Source organism: Corythoichthys intestinalis, chromosome 13 (genome assembly GCF_030265065.1).
Source record: "Corythoichthys intestinalis isolate RoL2023-P3 chromosome 13, ASM3026506v1, whole genome shotgun sequence".
In the NCBI taxonomy this organism is placed as follows: domain Eukaryota; kingdom Metazoa; phylum Chordata; class Actinopteri; order Syngnathiformes; family Syngnathidae; genus Corythoichthys; species Corythoichthys intestinalis.
Genome location: NC_080407.1, coordinates 3355736 through 3380284, shown reverse-complemented (window position 1 = coordinate 3380284; position 24549 = coordinate 3355736). Strand labels below are relative to the sequence as shown.

Here is a 24549-nt window from a genome sequence, read left to right as displayed (position 1 = left end):
AACGCTCTGCTGCTAGTTTATCGGTACCGATAGGCTAAAATGACGTCATTGGAATTGGTGCAACACTAATAATTACCCAACTTTTAACTCATGCAAATAAATTGGACATGGATTGTCATCAATAGCAGTGAATAAGCTGAGGAGAATAGAAAGGGTCCTAAGTGAGTAAGCAAGCAAGGACACTTTCACAGAATCAAAGATATTCTGAATAGACTGCTGTCCATTTGTTGCCATGGCAACGCCAACAACTCACGGACACTAAAAACGACGACTTTGGGCAGGCTGATGAAACTCAATCAATCCGGGCCTTCGAAGCTCAAGTGGAAAGACAAGCGGGCCCTGTTTTGAATGGAAAGTGAAGACAAAGCAGTCCATTTGACAGGAACTCCCTCCAAAATTCCTGTCCGCTGTCCAAATATTGGCTTTGTCACCCTCATTTTTTTGGAATGCGGAGGCCTTATTGTTGGTCCATTCTCACCTTTTACTGTGTTTTGAAAGAAAACGCTTGATTTATTCCAAGCAATCATTCAAGGAAAAGAATGATAATGGCGCTGTGCGGAATAACGACTTCACAGTGATGTATCTTTGCAATAAAATGCAAACGGCTGCGATAAATCTCCAGAGAAAGTGACCCGAAAAAGGTCGTATACTCCCAGTAATTGATTTTTGGGGTTTAAAACAGATAATAATAATAAAAAAAAAAAGAAAATTCATTTAGTATTCTAAGGTAACATACTTGCATTTGTATGTTACACTCATAGGCGGATCTACTATTCAGGTGAAGTAGACGATCGCCTTAGGCCCCTAACCAGTAGGGGGCCCCCAACCAGCTGCTCTTGCCCCAACGAGCAACGGCTTCGGCCACCGGAGCCAGCAGCACCCCCAACTATTCGTCATGTGTAATTATGTCAGCATTCCGAACAAGCAAATAACAAAACAAAAAAGAAAGCCATTTGAATGCTGCATTTTTATTATCCCCCCACCACCCCCACCACACACACGCACTACAATGGACTGTTCCACGACGACGGACTGAGTATCCGTCGCTTAGCTTCATTTAGCGCCGTTTAGCATCGCTTAGCTGTTCGTTAGCTTCACATAGCTCTCCCGCGGTTTTCACGCCACTAAGCTTGCTATTTTTACAGCTCACTTGCTACTTTGCACGTCGGCTATCGTTTATTTCGAACACATGAGCGAACGTGCTCTCCATGAGAGCCAAAGTGCAGTGAGGGAGAAGTTGATAACAGGCCTGTAATGCCTCTTTTAACTTTCTTCTTCCCACCGAACATAAAATAAACAACAGCACACCCTGTGGCGAAAGAATGTAGTACAGTTCCAATCAGTCATACAATAACACACAACAGCTGGTTAAAAGCAAAAGCACTTCATGTTCGACATATAAATAATGATTTCTGGAGTTAATCCCACATACTTCAGAATTAATATTATAATATGTTGAGTAAATACTACATAAAACAGATTCTACACGAAGAATAGCTTTCAAATGACACTCATGACAAATATGATTGGCAATGAATAATAATTATAATTATTATACTACTATTATATATAGTAGTATACTATAATAATATTGCTAGATTTTTTTTTTTTTTTTTTTAAGAATTGTTTTGAATAATGTTGGAAAGGCAAAGTCAGTGTTCTGAATCTGTTTACTTTCCATTCTTTTGCACTAGTAAATACTATAAGCATTTAACCTCATTGTTTATTTGTGATTAATTATTGTTATTTACTAGGTCAAATGATTAAAATTTTTAATCGAGTTAATCACAGCTTAAAAATTAATTAATCGTAATTAATTGCAATTAATCGCAATTCAAACCATCTATAAAATATGCCATATTTTTCTGTCAATTATTGTTGGAATGGAAAATAAGACACAAGACGGATATATACATTCAACATACTGTACATAAGTACTGTATTTGTTTATTATAACAATAAATCAAGATAGCAATAACATTATTAACTGTTAAAGCTATTCATGGATAGAAAGACGTTTGAATAAAATTTGTAAAATTTTCAATCAAAAAATAAACTAGTAGCTCGCCATTGTTGATTGTTGAATAATTACACAATTCTCATGGTGCTTAAACCCATAAAATCAGTCGCACCAAAGCGCCAGCAGAGGGAGACAAAAAACACAAGTAGCAAGTGGCCATGACACTGCTGTCATTTTAATCTCTTTGAACGGGGCATGTGCTTTAATTGCGTCAAATATTTTAACGTGATTAATTTTAATTAATCGTAAAACTAGTCGGCTGACTAATCAGGAGAAAATTTGTCGTTTAGGACAGCCTTAGTGTACCAGAACATATTTCCTCCACACCCTTCTCACCTTTTTAACCCCTAGCCCATGAAGAGGACCCCTGGATATGTTCGCCTTAGGCCCTAAAATTGCCAAGTCCGCCACTGGTTACGCTGTCGTTCTGCGTGAGTGCTGCTTTCAGGTGCCTCATCAATTTCTTAAGTCTGTTGAAATCATACTATTTTCAAGGTTATTTAAGCTGTTGGAAATGAGACATTTCGACTGTTTCTAATCGGATAAATTGATGTTAATAATCTTGGAGAATTGCAAGGAGCATAAAACCAATCCTTCTAACTGTTTTGTTGTATTTATTTGAATGCAAGTTAGTAGATTTCGTTGTAAATGTAAAGTCCGACCTGGGAGCGAGTTCTTGAACGCACCGCAGTTGACTGCACAACACTGAACTGATGATCCAGCTGCTGTAAAATCGAGCACATGGACTCAAATGACGACCAGCTGTGGGGGAACCCTAAAAGTTTGCCGAACCTCCCCTCCCGTCCCGAGCCATGATCCGGAGGCGCAAGCACTGGATCGATGAAGTCCACGAAAGCGTTCTGGGCCGGGACGCGGAGGGGCGGACGGCCGAGTCCCTGGAACTGAAGGGCGGCGCGGAGCACGGACACTTCCCCGTGGTGGGCGATCTCCCGACGGGGAGCGGCGTCACCACCCTCCGGCCGGGCGACTTGCTGCTGGAGGTCAACGACACACCGGTGGCCGGCCTCACTAGCCGGGACGCGACGGCGGTGATCCGGCACAGCAAGGAGCCCGTCAGACTCAAGTGCGTCAAACCAGGTGAGCGAAAACTGAAATATTTCCTCCAATAATAAGTTTGACAAGTAGATATCTAAGATATCTCCTTCGCTACCGTTGACGGCCAAAGACGTAAGTAAATTTTACTGCTTGGGAACTGAATTTAATATTGCAAACAGTAAAATGTACTTAATAAAAGTAAGTGCAAATGGTTACAATGATTTTATCAAGTAAATCCACCAGTAATTTTTTTCAGTGCAATCTATTTTGACTTCAGTCAGATTTGTCAAGTCATCCAAATCAATGTTGATATATAAAATGAGTTTGTAATAAGTTTGTCAATATATAATTAATTTCAGTAGTGTAGCTTGACAAAATTACTGTGTGGTTTATGTATTTTCTTTAAAGCAACTCTGGTTCTTCTGTCAATAAGTTATTGATGCGTCTTCTCAGATGATACCTTGGCATTGTCATTTCACAGAATTGTTGTCCTCACTTCCTCCTTAATAACACCTCGGCGCTCTTTGGCACTTTAGTGATATTTGCATCACTAACTTGTCATTTTTTTTCTTTTTTTAAATTCGTTGTCGGCATGCTTATTAGTGATGGGAATTTTGGCTCTTTTTAGAGAGTCTGTTCTTTTGGCTCGGCTGACTAAAAAGAGTCGGCTCTTTCGGCTCCCAAATGGCTCCTCAGTTTTTTTTGTTGGATAAATAAATTTACTACCAAAAATAATGTAAAATTATGTGTAAAACGAATTACTAATATAAAAACTATACAGTATATCAAATATTTATAATTTATATGGACTTTATATTCTTCTGAACACACTCAACATGGAGTGCTACAAAAAAAATCATAAAGTGCAAAAACAAAGACCCATCTCAAAACAAGGTCAACAAAAAGTATTAACATCAGTACAATCTCAGATTGTGTATATTTATAAGTAACTATTTACAGTAAAACAACATAAGTAAGCTTAGATTACCACACAACAAACTATAAATTAAAATTTGTAAAACAAAAAGAATCCAGGTAAAAGGTTTAGCTAGTCTTTAGCGAAGATTGGCATTAAGAAAAACCATATCATAACCATAAATTATCTATTTTATATATATATATATATATATATATATATATGTGATATATATATATATATATATATATATGTGATATATAGATTAGTATATATCTACCCCCTGCCCCTTCTCCTCACTGCAGCGTGTTAGTGACGGGATCTGTCGTTCCCTTGAGTAAACGAATCCATTCCGGTTCGTTCAGTAAAAAGATTCGTTCAAACAAATCGTTCAACGAATCGTTTGCCCCCCTCATCTCCCTCCCCGCCCAAATGAATCGTTCGGTTCGTGAACGGGAAGTGACGTTGCCGAACGAATCGCCAAAGACCGCTTCGCAGTACAACTGAACGGGAAGTGACATTGCTTGGTCCCTCCCTCTCTTGCACACAGGCTCCTCATTGACCACTCGTCGTAGTTTCAGAAATGAGTGACAGGCGATATCATTCTGCTTTCACAGACAGCCTCGTCTCCCTCCCGCTGCTGCAAAAGCGAGGGAGAACTTCCGCGTCGTCTGTCCTAGTTCAGTGGGATCAAAGTCATGGCTCGTGCTTGCATTCGGTTTAGGACACTGTTAAACATTTTCCTTTTGTGGGGGGTTTGGGGTCGGGGACGCGCGGGCTTTCTTTAGCATGATCTTGATCACGTATACAATGCTGCTGCTACCAGCCAACGCGGCATGCTTACTGTCACGAAAATAAAAATAAATCGAAAGTTTAATTTCTCAATATGGAACGACCAACACATCATATTTACCTCTCGCTCTGTTGTATTTTAGTTTTTATGCTCATCACTATTATTTTTGGTCACTATTGTTAAAACTAAAGTGTACATAGCTAGTTGTCAAATGTGCTGCTCTGAAATAAAAACAATACTACATTTTGATATTTGACAGTTTAATTGCAAATCAGTATTAAGATGATCGTATTGAATTTTTGCACTGGTGTTAACGAATAAAATAATTCGGTCAGCTCCCCTGTCGTCCCCTCATCTCAGATCGTCAAATGCTGACGAGAAATAATTGTTTGCTCTTTACGACGTTGCCTTTCTACTCTCATTAGTCTGTTAAGAAAAATGTAGACATTGCGACGTCTCCCGTGTCCGCGTGCGTTGTTTTGGGGCACTTGAGAGTAGCACATGATGGACGGATGGACATAATTTGTCAAACCAACCAACACCCGACACGCTCTGACACGAAAAAAAAATAAAACAGTCGGAAAAAATTGACATGTATACAGTTTCATTGCAAATTAGTATTATGGTGATCATACTAAATATTCTTTTTTTCTGTGCACATATGAGGTAAATATCGCTGCCATGAAGCCTCCATATAGTGACAGTTCTCTGCCCCCTTCACTGCCGTCACGCGACCGCAGCTCACTTTTGCTTGCCTCGTAGCTACCCGTGTTTTAAACTACTGTAAATTTGATAGTATGTCGTCATAGGTAGTCTCGAGTCTGTTGAGAAAAGTAGTACACTAAACCATGCTCGCTAGATTTGTGTGATGTTTTTGTCTGTTTGGGCAGCATTTGATAGGCTCCACATTAACAAATATGTGACAAAGTCATTTCCTTTCATTTTTTGACTCGTTCACCGCATTACTGGAAAGTCAAGTTAGCAGCAAGCTAGGTCAGTAACCGGAGGACCGAGTCACTGAACGGGAAGTGACATAACTCAGTCTTGCCCCCCTGCCTGCACGCTGGCTGCTTATTGGCTACACATTGAAGTGAGTGACAGACGCCCTGATTCTGTTTCCGCTCCCGCCCCTGCCCGCGATGAGGCTGGCGTCTGATTGGTCGTGTGCGATGTCAGAAGACGGTGCCACTTGCTCAACGCCCTCCCACGCAGCGAACAAGCCCCAACTTCATAGAACGAATCAGTGCAGATGGTGATTAGTTCGGTCTCGTTCACCCAAACAATTCGTTCAAAAAGAACGAATCGTTCGCGACCGATACAACACTACAGCGTGTGTGTATTACCCTCCCCTCCCTCTTCTACCACGGATCTTGACCAATCATGTGCGGCTTTAACTGAGGGGGGGGGGGGGGGGGGGGGACAGAAGAAAAAAAAAAGTCTGCTCCTATTAAGAGCGGCTCCCTACTAGGAGCCGACTCACGTCATTCACTTCAAAGAGCCGGTACGTTCGCGAACGACACATCACTAATGCTTATGATTGTGGGAGTTACTATATGAGGAAGTTGATGGATTCCTCGAAGATTCCACTTGGCTACATCCAAGATGTGCCTGTATGATGACTTGTCAGATTTAATGAGCCTAAACAGAATTCACTCGAGACAACCTTGCAACGTTCGCCAGGAAAAAAAATGTTTTCACCATAACATTCAAATGAAAAGAAGAAACAGGTAATATTACTAAGAAAACAGTCATAACTTATAACTTCTTTATTTATTTTTTTTTTTTTAAAGTCCAATGCATTTCAGATTTCATGTTCATGTACAGTGGTACCTCTGCTTCTGAACGTCTCTACATACAGAATTTTCAGGTTAAGACACGCATCAACGCGAAAATATTGCCTCTTGTTTTGAAACAAGTTTCAGGATACGAAAGGCAAAAATACAGTATGACTGGTACTCACAGCTCCCAGTTTACTGAACGCAACATACAGAAGGAGATGGTACCTTTTCTCATGGGCACCGTCTAACTGTTTGCATTATTCTAACACACTGAATATAATCAATCAGGGAATAGTATCGTTTCTCGTATTTACTGTTTGTATTACTCGAACACACCTAATGTAAAATAAATAGCACTTATACCATAGTTTAAGGAAAACAAGCCGAATATAGGGCACAAAGATACATGACGCCTTCTTATTACGGAAGCCCAACGTGTGTGTCATGCAACTGACTGAGCAAGATTGACGCTGATAGGCCCACGTCTGCACCACCAACTCTTGCATTCAGTTCTCCCGGACGGTCCAGAACAAATGCCGGGACGCTCTGTCTCAAAACAAGGAACACCGGAGAATGCTCCAACTGATAACACGACTGACAAGACTCCAAGAGCCCCTTTGATGCTGAGGCGGCAAAATCCACAACCCTTATTGCCCTGACAACAGTAACTCCCAAATCCTCCTGTCCAATCCACAAACAGACAATAATCCTAAACACACTGATGGGGGAAAATATTATGTGATGCCTTAACATTAGCACATGATGCCTTTGTAATGTATGATTGCTTCTTTGACCTAGATTCTAACAACTTCTATTGTTTTTCACCTCGGGTCCCATAGTTAGGAGGGAATCTCACGAGATAACTTGTTTTGCACCATAGTACGCGCTTGAGTTCCATAGTTAGGAGGGAATCTCACCAGATAACTTAAATAAACATTCTACTTTAACCGCTGGGAACCTCAACTGGGGGGGGAATCTCATACCCTTGCGGGGGGGGGGGGGGGGGTCTCACGAGTTCGAGTGGTGCGTTTTCGTGGGGGCAGGGAGTGGCCACAAGTGTCCCCGCGTCAGACGTGCCTATAAGAGTCGGGAGATTCCCCCAACTCCCCGGAAATCTGCCAGAGGATTACGTACGGGTCGCTTGGCTTTGTTCCATCGCCACTTTGCCGGAGCGTTTGGCTCCCCGCTCATTTGTCAATGGTAAGCGATTTTCATTGTTAAGGAACAGTTTGTTGTGCTGTAACGGTAACGCGGGGATTCTGGGATTGACAAACTAGATCTAACATCATTGTTACCACTTGTTCTTGTTTTGATACTTTTTGCTTGCTCTTGTGGGATTGTAATCAATAAATCTCATTTATTCTGCATTTTCTAATCAATAAACATCGTCTATTGAGCAAAAGTGTGCTGGTTGCTGACTCACTGCGAACTCGGAAATTTCGGAAAACACACACACACCCTTGTTCCTGCAAACAGCCCACCCCGCGAAAGCCTTCAAAAGGCTGAATGTCTTACTAATCATGGTCATTTTTCTTTGAAACCTTTTGTTGACGTGTGATGGGGTGACTTTGCCTCTCCGCCTGAGTCTTTCTGTTTCGCCTTGCTGTTTGATCGCTGTCAACCTGATTAAATTGTCAACTTGTTTTCGGTGAGCCCTCTTTAAACCTTTCAACATAGAGTCAGTACAAAGGGTTAAGACGAAGGTGAACGCACAGAGTTTGGCCTTTTAGCCGGGATGTTGGGATCCCGCCAGCCCGGGCCATTGGAGCTGCGCCAGCGCGGGTCCGGCGGTTCGGCTGGCGCGATTCCGGCAGTCTGGCTAGAAGGTCAGATTCCTTCAATACTTATAGTTGCTCTGCCATTGGATATTGCCTCGCATTCCTGGCATCCAATTGGCTAAGAGGGATCTCTACTGTATGTGTATGTGTGTATCCTCTCATTTACATGAGTGTATTAACTTTTATTCTTGGTTTTCATATTATGCACAACACCGATAATATGGTTATTGTGCAATAATTAATTGTAACATGTATTTGTTACATGTTTTGATGCATATTTATGCATAATAAAAGATTTGTGTCTGAATCTTATAACGAATTACGGCATTTACATGGAAAATGCGTCTCTACTTACAGAATTTTCAACTTGCGAAACTACTTGCAGAACTAATTATTTCGTAAGTAGAGGTACCATTGTATATTGAAAATAATCGGATGTCAGTTGTAGTTAATGGCAGGGGATGAATTCATGTTCAAATACGTACTTGTCGCGTCCTTCGTCTCCGCTAGGTTTTTCATTTGTCATAAAGCCCGTTGTTTATTCTCTTTGTCATGAAACTTTGGCAAGAAAAACTTTGGGGTCTCTCCTATGATGGATTATTTCTCCCAAGGCCTCCAGATGGCCTTGCGTGAAAGTTCCCCATGTAAAAGAATGATCCATTCCCAACCAGACACCACCCCCTTAAGATAAGCGGATTCATCAAGAGACCTCCGCAGGCTTCCAAATCATTAATAAGCGCTCGGCGGCGAAAGTCACCTTACGTGGCATCTTTGTGCTTTTTGTCGGCGGTAAAAGACGGCGAAATGATGGCATCGATTCCGGCCGACGTGTCAAGATGAAAGCCTCGTTCATCCGCCGGCTCCTTTCCGGTGCGCCGACCTTGCCCGGAGGAAGAAAAAAAGCAAGATTCGCTTTTGGGCTTTTTGACATTCCGCCTCGCCTTTTCCCGTCAGCTTCAATCAATTAAGAAGTTCCCACTCTGTCCAAATGAAGAGAAGAGGGACAAAAGGAAGCTTGTAAACAAGAAAATGTTGCCGCGCGCTGGCAGAATGCGAAATTTGTGCTGCTGATGCTGCCACCGGGGAAGCAAAACAGTGCATTTTTATTCACGGCTGCTACGCTTTACGCCACTTTGCTTGTCTGTCAGGGAAAATGCTCACTTTGAGGCTCAAACAGGACAAAAGAAAAACAGCGATTTATAGTTCAACACGAATGGTAATGGGAAATTGTTGTGGGTTCAGTGCGAATATTTTTGGTGGAATTTTCCCAAAATATATTTCATGAAGAGAAAGTCAAACAGTTTGAAGCTTGGAACATTTGAAATTGCCTAAAGACAGTGATGTCCATGGGCATTAATGGCTTTGACGTACGTTGACATCAATGGCATCATTGGTATTGATGTATATTGTCATCATTTGTATTGCCTAAGCCAGGGGTGTCCAAACTTTTTGCAAAGGGGGCCAGATTTGGTGTCGTAAAAATGTGGGGGGCCGACCTTGGCTGACGTTTTTTACGTAGAACAATTAGGGCTGTCAATATTATCGCGTTAACGGGCGTTAATTCATTTTTTAAAAATTAATCACATTAAAATATTTGACACATTTAACGGACATGCCCCAAACAGATTAAAATCTCAGCAAAGTGTCATTTCCACTTGTTACTTGTGTTTTTGGGTGTTTTTTCGCCCTCTGCTGGCGCTTGGGTGCGACTGATTTTATGGATTTCAGGCTTCAGCACCATAATTATTATTGACATCAACAATGGCGAGCTACTATTTTATTTTTTTTGATTGAAAATTTTACAAACTTTATTAAAACGAAAATTAAGAGGGGTTTTAATAAAAAAATTTCTATAACTTGTACTAACATTTACCTTTTAAGAACTACAAGTCTTTCTATCCATGGATCGCTTTAACAGAATGTTAATAATGTTAATGCCATCTTGTTGATTTATTGTTATAATAAACAAATACAGCACTTATGTACAGTATGTTGAATGTATATATCCGTCTTGTGTCTTTCCATTCCAACAATAATTTTAGTGCTGCAACGATTAATCGATTAACTCAAGTATTCGATTAGAAAAAAATATTCAAATTAAATTTTGTTGCTTCGAGTATTCGTTTCATTAAAGTGGCGTTGTATTGGTTTATTTTGAAAGTGTTTGCATGTAGTTTTATTGATTAGGGTGGCAAAAAAGAATATGATATAACTCATTTCTCATGGCGGAAACCACCTGCTCCCTGTTAAGACCAACATTAGCCAAGTTTTTGTTTGAGCTAATATTTTTTTTAATGCATTCATGATTTAGTTTATAGGTATGTTTAACCGTTTTTTGTGGGAATATGTGTCTGAACCATTTGTAAAGAGCATTGTAAAAACAAAAAAACAAAAAACACAAAAAAAACTTTTTATAGCATTTAAGCTAGCGGACTTTTTCTGTGTAAGTTAGCCAATTGTTCTTTTGTTGTAAATAGATCCTCATTTAAAAAAAAAAAAAAATGCCGTTTTAGGCTCAGCTGGGGTATTTTCATTTCTCACAACGTATCTTCCCTGTTATCTTGTCGTACATGTCAGCGTGTCATGTTTGGTAATATCGCCTCACATTGAACTCTTTAAAGACAGTGACTGTCTCTTCGCAAATGAGGCGCACACAGTTGTTGCGTATTTTTGTGAAGAAATAGTCCAATTTCCACCTATCCTTGAAGCGTCGGCCATCACAGTCAACTTTCTTTTTTTTGTTGATTGTCGTCATTTTAGAAAATTGGGAGTAAAGGGTCACACGGGGTAATGTTGCTTCGAGTGCTGCTGCCTTTTAGTGGGTAAATGAGGAGCAGCATTTAGTGTGTAAGCTACTTCATATGCTGGTAGCAGTACTGCTGACCAATTTATTAAGTCTGTGTGCGGGCCAGACATTATTGATTTTAGGACAGAGGCTGGGGGCCGGATGAAATTTGACCACAGGCCGCATTTGGCCCCCGGGCCAGACTTTGAACATGTCTGGCCTAAGCCAAGCACAGTTCGTTTCTGTAACCTGAACCCTAAGCCTAGCAGTAACATGAACCATACAGTTGAAATGAATCGCATGGATGTGCATAGGCGTCAATTACATGGACGTACAAGGCCTTCAATGGTATTGACAAACGTTTATTCGCTGTCAGCCCTTCAAGTTCCAATGGTTTGGTCGTCTACTCAAGACAAACTCATTGAAACTGGATGTCTAGGGCGCGCTCGAGTCGCGGGTCCCGTTGCCAGGATTGATTAATTTTTTAAAAATTTCCGCCCGTTAACACGATAATTTTGACAGCCCTATCTCAATGTGAAACATGAAAACTGTTCAGACCAACCCAAGGGCGTAGGTTTGGTCTCAACATTGGTAGGGACGCTATAACAGCATAACTTGCATGTACACTTTTCGCTGGGGACGGGACATTAATAAGACCAAACAGATTGGCTACATTTTTCAAAAATAGCTGATTCCTACATTAAAAAAAAATTATTTTTTTTTAATGAAAAAAGTTGGAGTAAAATTATTTTCATGGGAGGAATTCATTTTTCAAAGTGCTTGCTTCATATAAAGGAAATTTACAGTGGTTGTGTTTTTTTTGGGGGGGGCGGTTAAAAATGTGCATAGGTTGCAGATAAAAAATATTTTTTGAATGATGTCGAAAATACATACATTTTAATTAGGGAATAAACGCACAGTTGAATTAACGTTAACAGTAGAAAAAGTACAGGGAGACACGTCTCTAAGCAGCTTTTGTACGAGAGTTTTACGGGTTAGCAAGTTCACACAGTTTAATGTTATGCTAACTCTGATGCAGGACGGAATTTCAGTTGCAAAATTAGTGGTGTTCCACACCTTCACAATACTGACGTCTTTTTACATTACTTACAGTGGCTTCTGCTTCTGGCCAGAAAAAAAACCTACTAAAATCTTCAAAGGGGGCAGAGAATATGTCGACATGTATTTCTGTCGGGATTGTGTGAATGCTGGGGTTCTAGACATCAGCCAATCAAAAGTGCGTTCTAGGGGGGAAAAAATGGACCAGCATATTCAGCAAGTGAAAAGGATAAATGTAAGTCTGATCATAATGTAGGGTCAATTCTGTCCTTACAACTTATGGGAAGACAATCTAAATTACCGATATATCTGAACTCGTTTTATAATGCAAATAGGGTTGCTTAAAAGTTGGTGGGGACAATTTCAGCATCCTTAAAAGTTGGTGGTGTTATGTCCCTACCGTCCCTATACAAACCTACGCCCTTGGACCAACCGGGCACTTAGACCTCCATTCACCATGTCAAACAGCTAAACAGGACAGGTTTAAAAAATGAAATTGGACGTCTATCATCGTCAATGGCACTGAAACGGGATCGTTCGCTACAAGCCCAAGTTGATTTGCATTGTTTCCCCACCCACGTGTAAGGCAAATTCAAGCAAGAAAGTCAAAAGTTGAATTGTTTTAGTGCTGGAAGAGGTTCCAGCTTGTTTGTGAATTATGTATGCAGATGAGACGGCATGAAAAACGACAGGAATTTTGGAGCCGAGCTGCTCTGAATTTCAAAGCTGAACGCCACGATGTCTTAGACTGGGAGCGGGCGCGCGTATTCGCAGACGCCCACGTGCCGCGGCCGACCGAACGGCGGGAATTTCACGCGGCGCTCCCCGCGTAATGGCTCCCCAGAGACGGCCCGGGGCTCGGATCCCGACGCGGTTGGCCGTCTCCGTTATTTCCATAATGTGTCAGCGAGGCCGACGTGCGCACTCGGTGTGATGATGAAGCCCGAGGGGGATCTCGCGAGTGATTGGGGGGCGGCACTCGTCGCCTCTTGACTTTACAAGTAGTGGAAGCGCCTTCGGAGAATGGCGTGTTTACAATACAACAGCTTTCACTGATTGTCTGTGCGCGTATTTATCACGGTGAGCGCTTGCCGCAGTCTCGATGCAAAAAAATTGGAGCACCCGAAGGACCCTGAGATTGTTTTAGCCAGCAAAAAGCTCGAAGAAAGTATTTCAATTCCATATTGTCTTTGAAATGAAACGTAATCATGGTAATAAATGAAGAACGATTGCAAATGTAATCATTTTTGACCGTGAAGTCCTAGTCAGGACCAAAACCTTAGGCTGCGTTCAGACTGCAGGCATATCTGATTCCAATCTGTTTCATCCTCAAATCTGATTTTTAGGGCTGACTAATCATACTTTTTTAAGCAACTGTCCGACTCAGATCTAGGCCTGTTCAGACTGGGCCACATGATGTACACACCTGATGGGAGAAAATATTATGTGATGCCTTAACATTAGCACATTATGCCTTTGTGATGTATGACTGCCTCTGTGACCTAGATTGTAACAACTTGTTATTGTTTTTCACCTTGGGTTCCATAGTTAGGAGGGAAACCCACGAGATAACTTGTTTTGCACCATAGTACGCGCTTGGGTTCCATAGTTAGGAGGGAATCTCACGAGATAACTTAAAAAAACATTCTACTTTAACCGCTGGGAACCTCAACTGGGGGGAATATCATACCCTTCGGGGGGGGGGGGGGGTCTCACGAGTTCAGATGGTGCGTTTTCGTGGGGGTGAGGAGTGGCCACCTGCGTCAGACGTGCCTATAAGAGTCGGAAGATTCCCCAAAACCCCCTGAAGTCTGCCAGAGGATTACGTACAGGTTGCTTGGCTGTGTTCCTTTGCCGCTTTGCCGGAGCGTTGGCTCCCCGCTCATTTGTCAACGGTAAGCGATTTTCATTGTTAAGGAAAAGTTTGTTGTGCTGTAACGGTAACGCGGGGATTCTGGGATTGACAAACTAGATCTAACGTCATCGTTACCACTTGTTATGCTTGTTCTTGATACTTGTTGCTTGCTCTTGTTGGATTGTAATTAATAAATCTCATTTATTCGTCATTTTCTAATCAATAAACATCGTCTATTGAGCAAAAGTGTGCTGGTTGCTGACTCACGGCGAACCCGGAAATTTCGGAAAACAACACCTGACAGGTTCCTGTTGCAATGAAGGTGTAATCCATCATAGAAGGACGTCAAGGACAGTTAAATCCTTTTTGAGCTGTTCAGACAGAAAAGCATCTTGTCCTAATTTGAAATGAAACTACCTCCCGTATGTGGTTTCAATCAGTCTTGCAAAAAGCTGTTTCTGTGCTTTGTCACTGTTCAGACTACAAAAGAGCCATCCAATTTCAGTCTGGATGGGATAAAAATCAAATTTTGCCTGCCAGTCTGAACAAGGACTTAAACTCAAGAGTTCTGAAGACTAGAGGTTGACCGATATATATCCGGCCGATATATAGGCTTTTTTCCACCATCTGCCATTGGCCGATTGACAAAAAAAAATGAAAATAAAAAAAATTTGATCGGGCATCTGTATTGGCAACTGTGGCCACCACCGACTGACGGTAGGACCCCGGAAGGACCCGGCAGCAGCTTGAAGGCAGGCTGCTACAGGAAACTTTAGTCTCCTGTTTAGTAAATATTGTAAGATTTTTTTTAGTTACACTGCTGGCCAAAGGTATTGGCACCCATGCAATCCTGTCAGATAATACTCAAAGAAAATGATTGCAATTACAAATGCTTTGGTATTAATATCTTCATTTGTTTTGCTTGCCATGAAAAAACACAAAAGAGAATGGGAAAAGATGGGTGAAAGCCCATCTGGATGCCGCCAAGATGTGCTTAATGTCGGGTGAAAGTTTGGCGAACCTTCGTAAGCCACACTCCATCATGTTTGCTTGTAGCGTTAGCCGCTAGCGTTAGCCTGCCGGCCTTCTGTTTGTTTGACTTCCTGATAACCACGTGACTCCATATGTAAGCACACTGACTGCTTTCTTATAGGGGAATGAACGTTGCCGAACAACACAGATTCAAAGCGGGATGAAAAGACTTTATTAAATTACCGAATTTACCAACATGGTAAAAATTACATCAGTCATTGTGAAGAATTTCGGTAACGGTAAATTTTCGGTTTACCGCCCTGCTCTACTTGTGATATGGTGACCCTGAATCCGCGCCTGGGTCCCTCTGTGCTGTATGATTGCTGTCGACCTGAATAAATTGTCAATGTACTTCAAAGCCTTCCAGCTTCAAAATGGAGTCAGTACAAGGGATTAAAACTAGGGTTGTTCCGATTATGTTTTTTTGCTCCCGATCCGATCCCGATCGTTTTAGTTTGATTATCTGCCGATCCCGATATTTCCCGATCCGATTGCTTTTTTTTTTTTTTTTTTTGCTCCCAATTCAATTCCAATCATTCCCGATAATTTTTCCCAATCATATACATTCTGGCAATGCATTAAGAAAAAAATGAATAAAACTCGGACGAATATATGCATTCAACATACAGTACATAAGTACTGTATTTGTTTATTATGAGAATAAATCCTCAAGATGGCATTAACATTATTAACATTCTGTGAGAGGGATCCACGGATGGAAAGACTTGTAATTCTTAAAGGATAAATGTGACTTTGTATATTGTGACTAAATATTGCCATCTAGTGTATTTGTTGAGCTTTCAGTAAATGATACTGTAGCCATGCCCAAATGCATGATGGGAAGTTCAACCATGACTGTACGTATTGGCACCAATTGATATATCTTCTCTGCGTTGGGAAATAACATAGGGTGTTAAGAATAAGATCAACTACTACCTTTCTTCCCCACATTGCGTTCCCACGATATTTCTAATTGTTGAGAGAGGAATTTTAAGGCTTTAGCCAATTAAAAAAAAGGCTCCAAAGACTGTCAAAATTCACTCTACTCATTTTACGCTGACGTTTAGCTCTATATATAGGTAAATCGGCGCCAATATAGATTGAACGCGTCAATGCGTGAGTGGGTCGTGCAGCGCATGCATTAATTGCGTTAAATATTTTAACGTGATTAATTTTTTAAAAAATTGATTACCGCCGTTAACGCGATAAATTTCATAACCCTACTTTAAGCCAAAACTAAAGACTCTGGATGAGTGTAAGACATTTTGTCTGTAACGTTAAATACAATTAGAAAAAGATTTAATTATAAAATATGTATATATTAAAAAAAGGCATGGACGATATTTTTTTGCCGATTCCGATACTTTGAAAATGACGTGATCGGACCCGATCGATCGGCATCCCGATTAAAACTAAGGTGAACGCACGGAGTTTGGCCTTTTGGCCATGTTGTCGGCGGCGGTTCGGCTGGTGTGATTCCGGCAATCTGGCTAAAAGGTCAGATTCCTTCACGTACTACCTCGGATGACCTACCCTAGACCAAGACCGGTCTTGAGCATTACAACACCTAGTTCCTACAAACACAACCTTTTACAAAACTTTGTAGACAACAGCCAACAAATGTGTCAAGAAATACTGCTACTAATTTAGAGACAGGAAAAAAAACAAACGGTGCCTTTAAATCTTTCCAACTTCATTGCAACGAGACGTTCCCTATGTGAATTTGTAGCTTTGATCTAGCGTCCGCGTCGAACTGGTTCCTGGACTAGGTTTTGCTTTGAATCTGCTCTGACTGATCCACAAAATTTCCTCGAAACTAATCCCTAAGGCTCTTTTGGCGCTCATAAATCAAGACCTTTTAAGCAAAGCGATTTACGAGAATCGATCTCATCGAGGCTAAAGTTTTAGCGTTGATCCCGCGTGTCTAGCAAATGTAACAAACAACCGTAAGGCAAACTGCAGACTGTAGCAGGAGCGGCCATGTATCCCGGTTCTCCTGCGAATGCGTGATTTATGTTTTATTAGCGCGCAGCCTCCGCCCGCCCGCGGCGTCCGTCGTCTCGGAAACGTGTAATTCGCCTCTGAGGGGGGGTAACGACTAGCTGTGTTTTGCGTGTGCACTCAATCACGTCTGAAGGAGCTCCACGAGAGCCCGCCAGCAGGGATTGTGCTGCGAAAGGCAGTCCAAAGCAATGTCAAGTGCGGTTTGTCGGCCGTGTAGCGCGCGGCGATAACTCCGATCCACGTCATGGCTGTCCATTTGTCATTATTTGAGGATTATCTCCGTAATCGCCCATGCAAAGCCTCTGACTCTGTAAACACAGACGTTCACTCGGAGGACGTTGGTATTCGTGTCAGACCTGTTCAGCTTTTTACGCCCGAAAGCTACTTTTAACTTTCTTAATTATTCAAAGAGAAGAAAAATGCCTCTTCAATGCATAACAATTCAATTCAATTTTATTTGTATAGCCCTATATCGCAACAAGGTTGTCTCAAAGGGCTTTGCAGAGGCAATATGATACACAGTCAGAAACAGCAGATGAAATAAATAAAGGTCAAGTCTTGGGCATCCCCCATCCTTAGACCCTTTATGTCGGCAAGGAAAAACTCCAAAAACTCTTTGGGGGAAAAATGAGAAACCTGGAGTACCACAGTTAGGAGAGATCCATTCCCAGGACTGATAGACAAGGACTGCTAATGGGAATTGGCAGACGGAGTTACAGTTTGTAAAGATGCAATATAGTAAGGGAACAAGAAGAGGTCCATCTAGCCCAGGGGTGTCCAAACTTTTTGCAAAGGGGGCCAGATTTGGTGTCGTAAAAATGTGGGGGGCCGACCTTGGCTGACGTTTTTTACGTAGAACAATCAGGGCTGTCAAAATTATCACGTTAACGGGCGTTAATTAATTTTTTTAATTAATCACGTTAAAACATTTGACACATTTAATGCACATGCCCCGCTCAAACAGATTAAAATGACAGCAAAGTGTCATTGGTGGATGGCGAGATAGTGTAAAGCGCTTTGAGCGCCTTGAAAGGTGGAAAAGCGCTGTATAACACCATTTCCACTTGTTACTTGTGTTTTTGGGTGTTTTTCCGCCCTCTGCTGGCGCTTGGGTGCGACTGATTTTATGGGTTTCAGGCTTCAGCACCATAATTATTATTGACACCAACAATGGCAAGCTACTAGTTTATTTTCTGTTTGAAAATTTTACAAACTTTATTAAAACAAAAACATTAAGAGGGGTTTTAATATAAAATTTCTTTTAAGAACAAGCCTTTCTATCCATGGATCGCTTTAAGAGAATGTTAATAATGTTAAATTGTTGTTGGATTATCTTGAAATACCCGCTACTTTTTGAGCAGAATTCTAGCTTTGTATAGGCTAATGTTCCTATTGTTGAAAGCACAAAGGTGTGTAATAAACAACTAGCACATTTATATTTTGCATTTTATTTTCTTACTGTACCGAAAATGAATCGAACCGTGACCTCAAACCGAGGTACGGACCGGACCGAACCGAGATTTTTGTGTACCGTTACACCCCCTATCAACTAGATATTGAAATTAGAAAATAGAAATAAAGTAAGACAAGTGGGAGGTAGAGTGAGAAAAAGGAGATAGGACTCAGTGGCTGTACTTCTCCCAGCATTATAGCTTCTAGTGCAGCTTAGACTGAACTGTGAGTCTAGTCCGATTTCAACTAGCCTGACATAAGTTTTGTCAAATAGGAACGTTTTTAGTCTAATCTTAAATTTACAGACTGTCTCAGCTTCTTTAATACTAGCTGGAAGCTGATTCCATAAAACAGTAGCTTGGTGGCTAAAGGCTCTAGCTCCTATTGTACCTTTAGAAACCCTGGGAACTACCAGTAGACCTGCATTCTGAGAACGGAGTGTTCTGTTAGGGCGGTATGGAACCAGAGCATCGGTGAGATAAGATGGCCCCAACCCACTAATGGTCTTAAATGTAAGAAGGAAGATTTTAAATTTAATTCTAAACTCGACTGGAAGCCAATGAAGGGCCTGGAGCACAGGGGTGAAGTGCTCTCTTCCATTAGTTCCTGTTAAAATTCTTGCTGCTGCGTTCTGGACTAGCTGAAGACCTTTTAGAAAACTTTTAGGACAAGCTGCAAGTAGGGAGTTACAGTAATCCAATCTAGATGTAACGACGCGTGAATTAATTTGCATTGTTTTTAGATAAAATATTTCTAATTTTGGCTAAGTTGCGCAGGTGAAAAAAGGCTGTTCAGCAGGTTTTTTTAATATGAGCTTTAAATGATAAGTCCGGGTCAAATAGAACTCCTAGGTTTTTAACTGTGGTGCTGGAGGCTACACTTACATTGTCCAGAGTGACTATCTGGGCAGTTAGAGTCTCTCACACTTTTTGGGCCTATAATAAGGACTTTTGTCTTTTCAGGGTTAAGTAGAAGATAATTAGTTAACAGACATAACAGACTTTGGTTCGGGAAAATTCACAGACTGGGAAGGAATACGTCCAATTCATTTGCACTGGGAGAGGTGCAAATGAATTGGACGTCTAGCGCCGTCAATGGCAGCCAATGATGATTAAAATTCTCCTTGTAAAATGTAAATCAGTGCTCCTAATAGTGTTGTATACATACTCCTTCCCATCCGACAAATAAATCCCTGTAGTCGCTGTGAGCAAAGCGACACAGGTGTCCTGTTTTAAAAGTAAATGGCCCGTATAGTAAATCCAATATAAAATGACTGCGCTGGAAAAGGACTGACAGCCATAAAAGTGAGTTATTTTGCCTTCTCCGACGGCCCGCGCGCACCCTCCGAGTCCAACCTGTCGGCTCCAATTACCCGAAGCGAGTGTTTGCCCGCCGCTTGTGCGACATCTGTATCCTAATTGCTCGCCTGTAGTCGTAGCCGCCGTCCCTGCGTTTGGGAGGCAACGGCTCAATTAGTCCGCAAACGAGCAGCTCATATTCACGCGGATTGTTTGTCATCTTTACACCAGTAGAGGTTAGCCAAAATTCTTGACTCATTGGCTACAATTGTTGGTGATAGACAAGCCAGACTTGGTCTAAAATTCATTTTTACATTGACCACACGGTAACCTTGGCAGCATAGACTTCATAATGTATTGACGGGGCGCGGGGCCGATAAATAGGGGGCCTGCATTGTTGGCGAGGCCGTCAAAGCTGACCGAGAGGAATTAAAGACGAATAGGTTTTTTTCGTTTAAAATTCTTGTGAATAAATGGTTAAATCCCTGAATTCTTTATAGATAGGCTTGTAAAAAAGTGTTGAATCTTGGTTAAAAGCAAAAAAAAACCGTACATTTAGCATTTATTTTACGTAAATATGTCGAAGTACAATGCTGGTGTGTTAGTGAATGTAGCTAGCGACCGCATGATGTAAACAGAGCTTTTCCGTGAAAATTTTTGTGAATAAATGCTGCAATCGCCAAATTCTATATACAGTGGGGCAAATAGGTATTTAGTCAACCACTAATTGTGCAAGTTCTCCCACTTGAAAATATTAGAGAGGCCTGTAATTGTCAACATGGGTAAACCTCAACTATGAGAGACAGAATGTGAAAAAAAAAAAAACTGAAAATCACATTGTTTGATTTTTAAAGAATTTATTTGCAAATCATGGTGGAAAATAAGTATTTGGTCAATCCCAAAAGTTCATCTCAATACTTTGTTATATCCCCTTTGTTGGCAATCACGGAGGCCAAATGTTTTCTGTAACTCTTCACAAGCTTTTCACACACTGTTGCTGGTATTTTGGCCCATTCCTCCATGCAGATCTCCTCTAGAGCAATGATGTTTTGGGGCTGTCGTTGGGCAACACGGACTTTCAACTCCCTCCACAGATTTTCTATGGGGTTGAGATCTGGAGACTGGCTAGGCCACTCCAGGACCTTGAAATGCTTCATACGAAGCCACTCCTTTGTTGCCCTGGCTGTGTGTTTGGGATGGTTGTCATGCTGTAAGACCCAGCCACATCTCATCTTCAATGCCCTTGCTGATGGAAGGAGATTTTCACTCAAAATCTTTCGATACATGGCCCCATTCATTCTTTCCTTTACACAGATCAGTCGTCCTGGTCCCTATGCAGAAAAACAGCCCCACGGCATGATGTTTCCACCCCCATGCTTCACAGTGGGTATGGTGTTCTTCGCATGCAATTCAGTATTCTTTCTCCTCCAAACACAAGAACCGGCGTTTCTACCAAAAAGTTCTATTTTGGTTTCATCTGACCATACCACATTCTCCCAGTCCTCTTCTGGATCAACCAAATGCTCTCTAGCGGACGCAGACGGGGCTGGACGTGTTCTGGCTTCAGCAGGCGGACATGTGTGGCAGTGCAGGATTTGAGTTCCTGGCGGCGCATTGTGTTACTGATAGTAGCCTTTGGTACTGTGGTCCCAGCTCTCTGCAGGTGATTCACTAGGTCCCCCGTGTGGTTCTGGGATTTTTGCTCACCGTTCTTATCATTTTGACGCCACGGGTGAGATCTTGCATGGAGCCCCAGATCGAGGGAGATCTTCAGTGGTCTTGTATGTCTTCCATTTTCGAATAATTGCTCCCACAGTGGATTTCTTTACACCAAGCGTTTTACGTATTGCAGATTTAGTCTTCCCAACCTGGTGCAGGTCTACAATTTTGTGTCTGGTGTCCTTCAACAGCTCTTTACTCTTGGCCATAGTGGAGTTTGGAGTGTGACTGACCGAGCTTGTGGACATGTGTCTTTTATACCGATAATGAGTTAAAACAGGTGCCATTAGTACAGGTAACGAGTGGAGCCTCGTTAGACCTCGTTAGAAGTTAGACCTCTTTGACAGCCAGAAATCTTGCTTGTTTGTCGGTGACCAAATACTTATTTTCCACTATGATTTGCAAATAAATTTTTTAAAAATCAATCAATGTGATTTTCAGTTTTTTTTCCACATTCTGTCTCTCATGGCGGAGGTTTACCCATGTTGACAATTACAGGCCTCACTAATCTTTTCAAGTAGGAGAACTTGCACAATTGGTGGTTGACTAAATACTCATTTGCCCCACTGTATATACAATTTAGGGATTGAAACATTTATTCACAAGAATTTTCACCGGAAAAGCTCTGTTTACATCATGCGGCCGCTAGCTAAAATGAATGCTAATGCTGGATAAATGCTGGATGTAAAACAGTCTCAATTCTTGGTTAAAAGCGAGCATTTATTTTACGTAAATATGTCGAAGTAAAATGCTACTCTGTTGGTGAATGTAGCTCGCGGCCGCCTGATGTTAACAGAGCTTCTCCGGTGAAAATTCTTGTAAATGAATGCTTAAATCCCCAAATCTTTTTAAACATTTTTTAGATGACTAAAATATAACTGACTAATAAGTAGTATCGTCCAAAAGACTAAGACTAAAACGAAAATTAAAAGGGCTGCCAAAAACAATTAAAACATGACAAAAATAGTTACCCCACTATTGCTCTACATACCACAATTTATGAATGGTTGCTTCCAGCCCTCTTAGTTACAATGCGTTAAAAATGACAAAAGACTTGCTCATCCTAGTTCACATCGATTCGACCCCTATCGCTGTCATTGGCAGGGAATAAATCAACTGCACCATTTTGACTTCTAACGCACGCTCTTTCCATTTGCGGTCACGCGTTCTCCTGTTACACAAGCCTGCACCTGCATGCAAAAATAGCCGTCACCTGAAAATGGAGCACGGTAGTAAAGAGGGATTGTTTCTGCGGCCGAATCTCAAAAAAAAGCTCTCAGCGCCGTATAAATGTTTGATTAATACCACGCGCAGAAGGCTCTCAAAGAAGGTTTCAAGCCAGGGTTACAAGTTTGAAATTCTAGTTTGAAGTTGCAGTTTGCCCTAATTGTGGCCTACTTGACAAGGCGAACCAATGACAGTCGTGTGTTGATTGCAAAGCCGGTGGCTCTTCGCATAATGAGCGCGCTGACTCAATTAGCGGCACTTGCTAATGAAAACAATGTGGCCAGATAAGAAGTGTCACCAGTGAAAGCTCATTCCGGAGGAGGCGACCACACTCTGCCCGGGAAGTGCCGACTTGACAAAGGCCAGTTACAACAAGGACGGCACATCAATATTGATTGCATCTGCATATAAATAACATGGCTTATCGGCCGGCCGTTTGCAGACGCTTAAGTGTTTGACAACCGTAATGGCTTCCGTTCCCCTGGGTGGAAGTCTCACAAGATGCTGGAATGCATATATTACGCGGAAAAATGTATCCATGCATATATTTTTAAACTAGGGCTGTCAAACGATTAAAATTTTTAATCGAGTTAATTACAGCTTGAAAATTAATTAATCGTAATTAATCGCAATTCAAACCATCTATAAAATATGCCATATTGTTCTGTAAATTATTGTTGGAATGGAAAGATAAGACACAAGACGGATATATACATTCAACATACGGTACATAAGTACTGTATTTGTTTATTATAACAATTAATCAACAAGATGGCATTAACATTATTAACATTCTCTTAAAGCGATCCATGGATAGACTTGTAGTTCTTAAAAGATAAATGTTAGTACAAGTTATAGAAATTTTATATTAAAACCCCTCTTAATGTTTTCGTTTTCATAAAATTTGTAAAATTTTCAAAAAAAAAAAAAACGTAGCTCACCATTGTTGATGTCAATAATTACACAATGCTCATGGTGCTGAAACCCATAAAATCAGTTGCACCCAAGCGCCAGCAGAGGGCGAAAAAACACCGAAAAACACAATTAACAAGTGGACATGACATTGTGCAGTCACTTTAATAGGTTTGAGCAGGGCATGTGCGTTAATTAATCAATTATTTTAACGTGTTTAATTTAAAAAATAACGCCCGTTAACGCGATAATTTTGACAGCCCTATTTTAAGCAGATACTTGCAATGGCGTATTTAAAGATCTTAACAAAAAAATCAATCAGGATGCTGCAGCTAATCCAAAATAGTTATGACCAAGTACTTTTTCCTATTTTAATGGTTTTTGATTTGAACAGTCTTGCTTATCTTACTGTAACTTTCATATATCCTTTTGTTTTTAATTGTAATTTTAATGTAATGTCATGCACATTGAATTAACTTGCCTTGCATTTGAACGGTTTATGATAGTTATTCCCTTCATGAATTCAGATTTTTAAGTTTTTGTACTTGGCACATTGAAGTAGGGCTGCAGCTATCGATTATTTCAGTAGTCCATTAATCGATGAACTAGTTTGTCGAATAATCAAGTAATCGGATAAGGAATATAAAAAATTAAAATACCTGAGCTGAGCCTCAAACGGTATAAAAAAATAATTAAATAAGGATCTATGTTTAACAAAAGAACAATTGGCTAACTTACATAGCAAAAGTCCGCTAGCTTAAATGCTATAAAACGCTAACTTTTTTTTTTTTTTTTACAGTGCTCTTAACAAATGGTTCAGACACATATTCCCCCACAAAAAAAACGGCTAAATATACTCATAAAT

General features: G+C 41.0%; 1 protein-coding gene across 3 annotated transcripts in view; it reads left to right on the top strand.

Annotated features, from left to right (window-relative positions):
• The first annotated feature begins 2069 nt into the window (after nucleotides 1–2069).
• Nucleotides 2070–24549, top strand: part of magi2a (membrane associated guanylate kinase, WW and PDZ domain containing 2a) — a 139033-nt gene continuing 116553 nt past the window's right edge. Inside the window, exon 1 of one of the 3 annotated variants that reach the window (XM_057854161.1) lies at nucleotides 2070–3118. In XM_057854161.1, coding sequence (XP_057710144.1) covers nucleotides 2833–3118 — 286 coding nt within the window. In that variant the 5' untranslated portion in view covers nucleotides 2070–2832. The remainder of the gene's footprint in view (nucleotides 3119–24549) is intronic. The other 2 variants (XM_057854160.1, XM_057854162.1) reach the window with 2 other exon arrangements.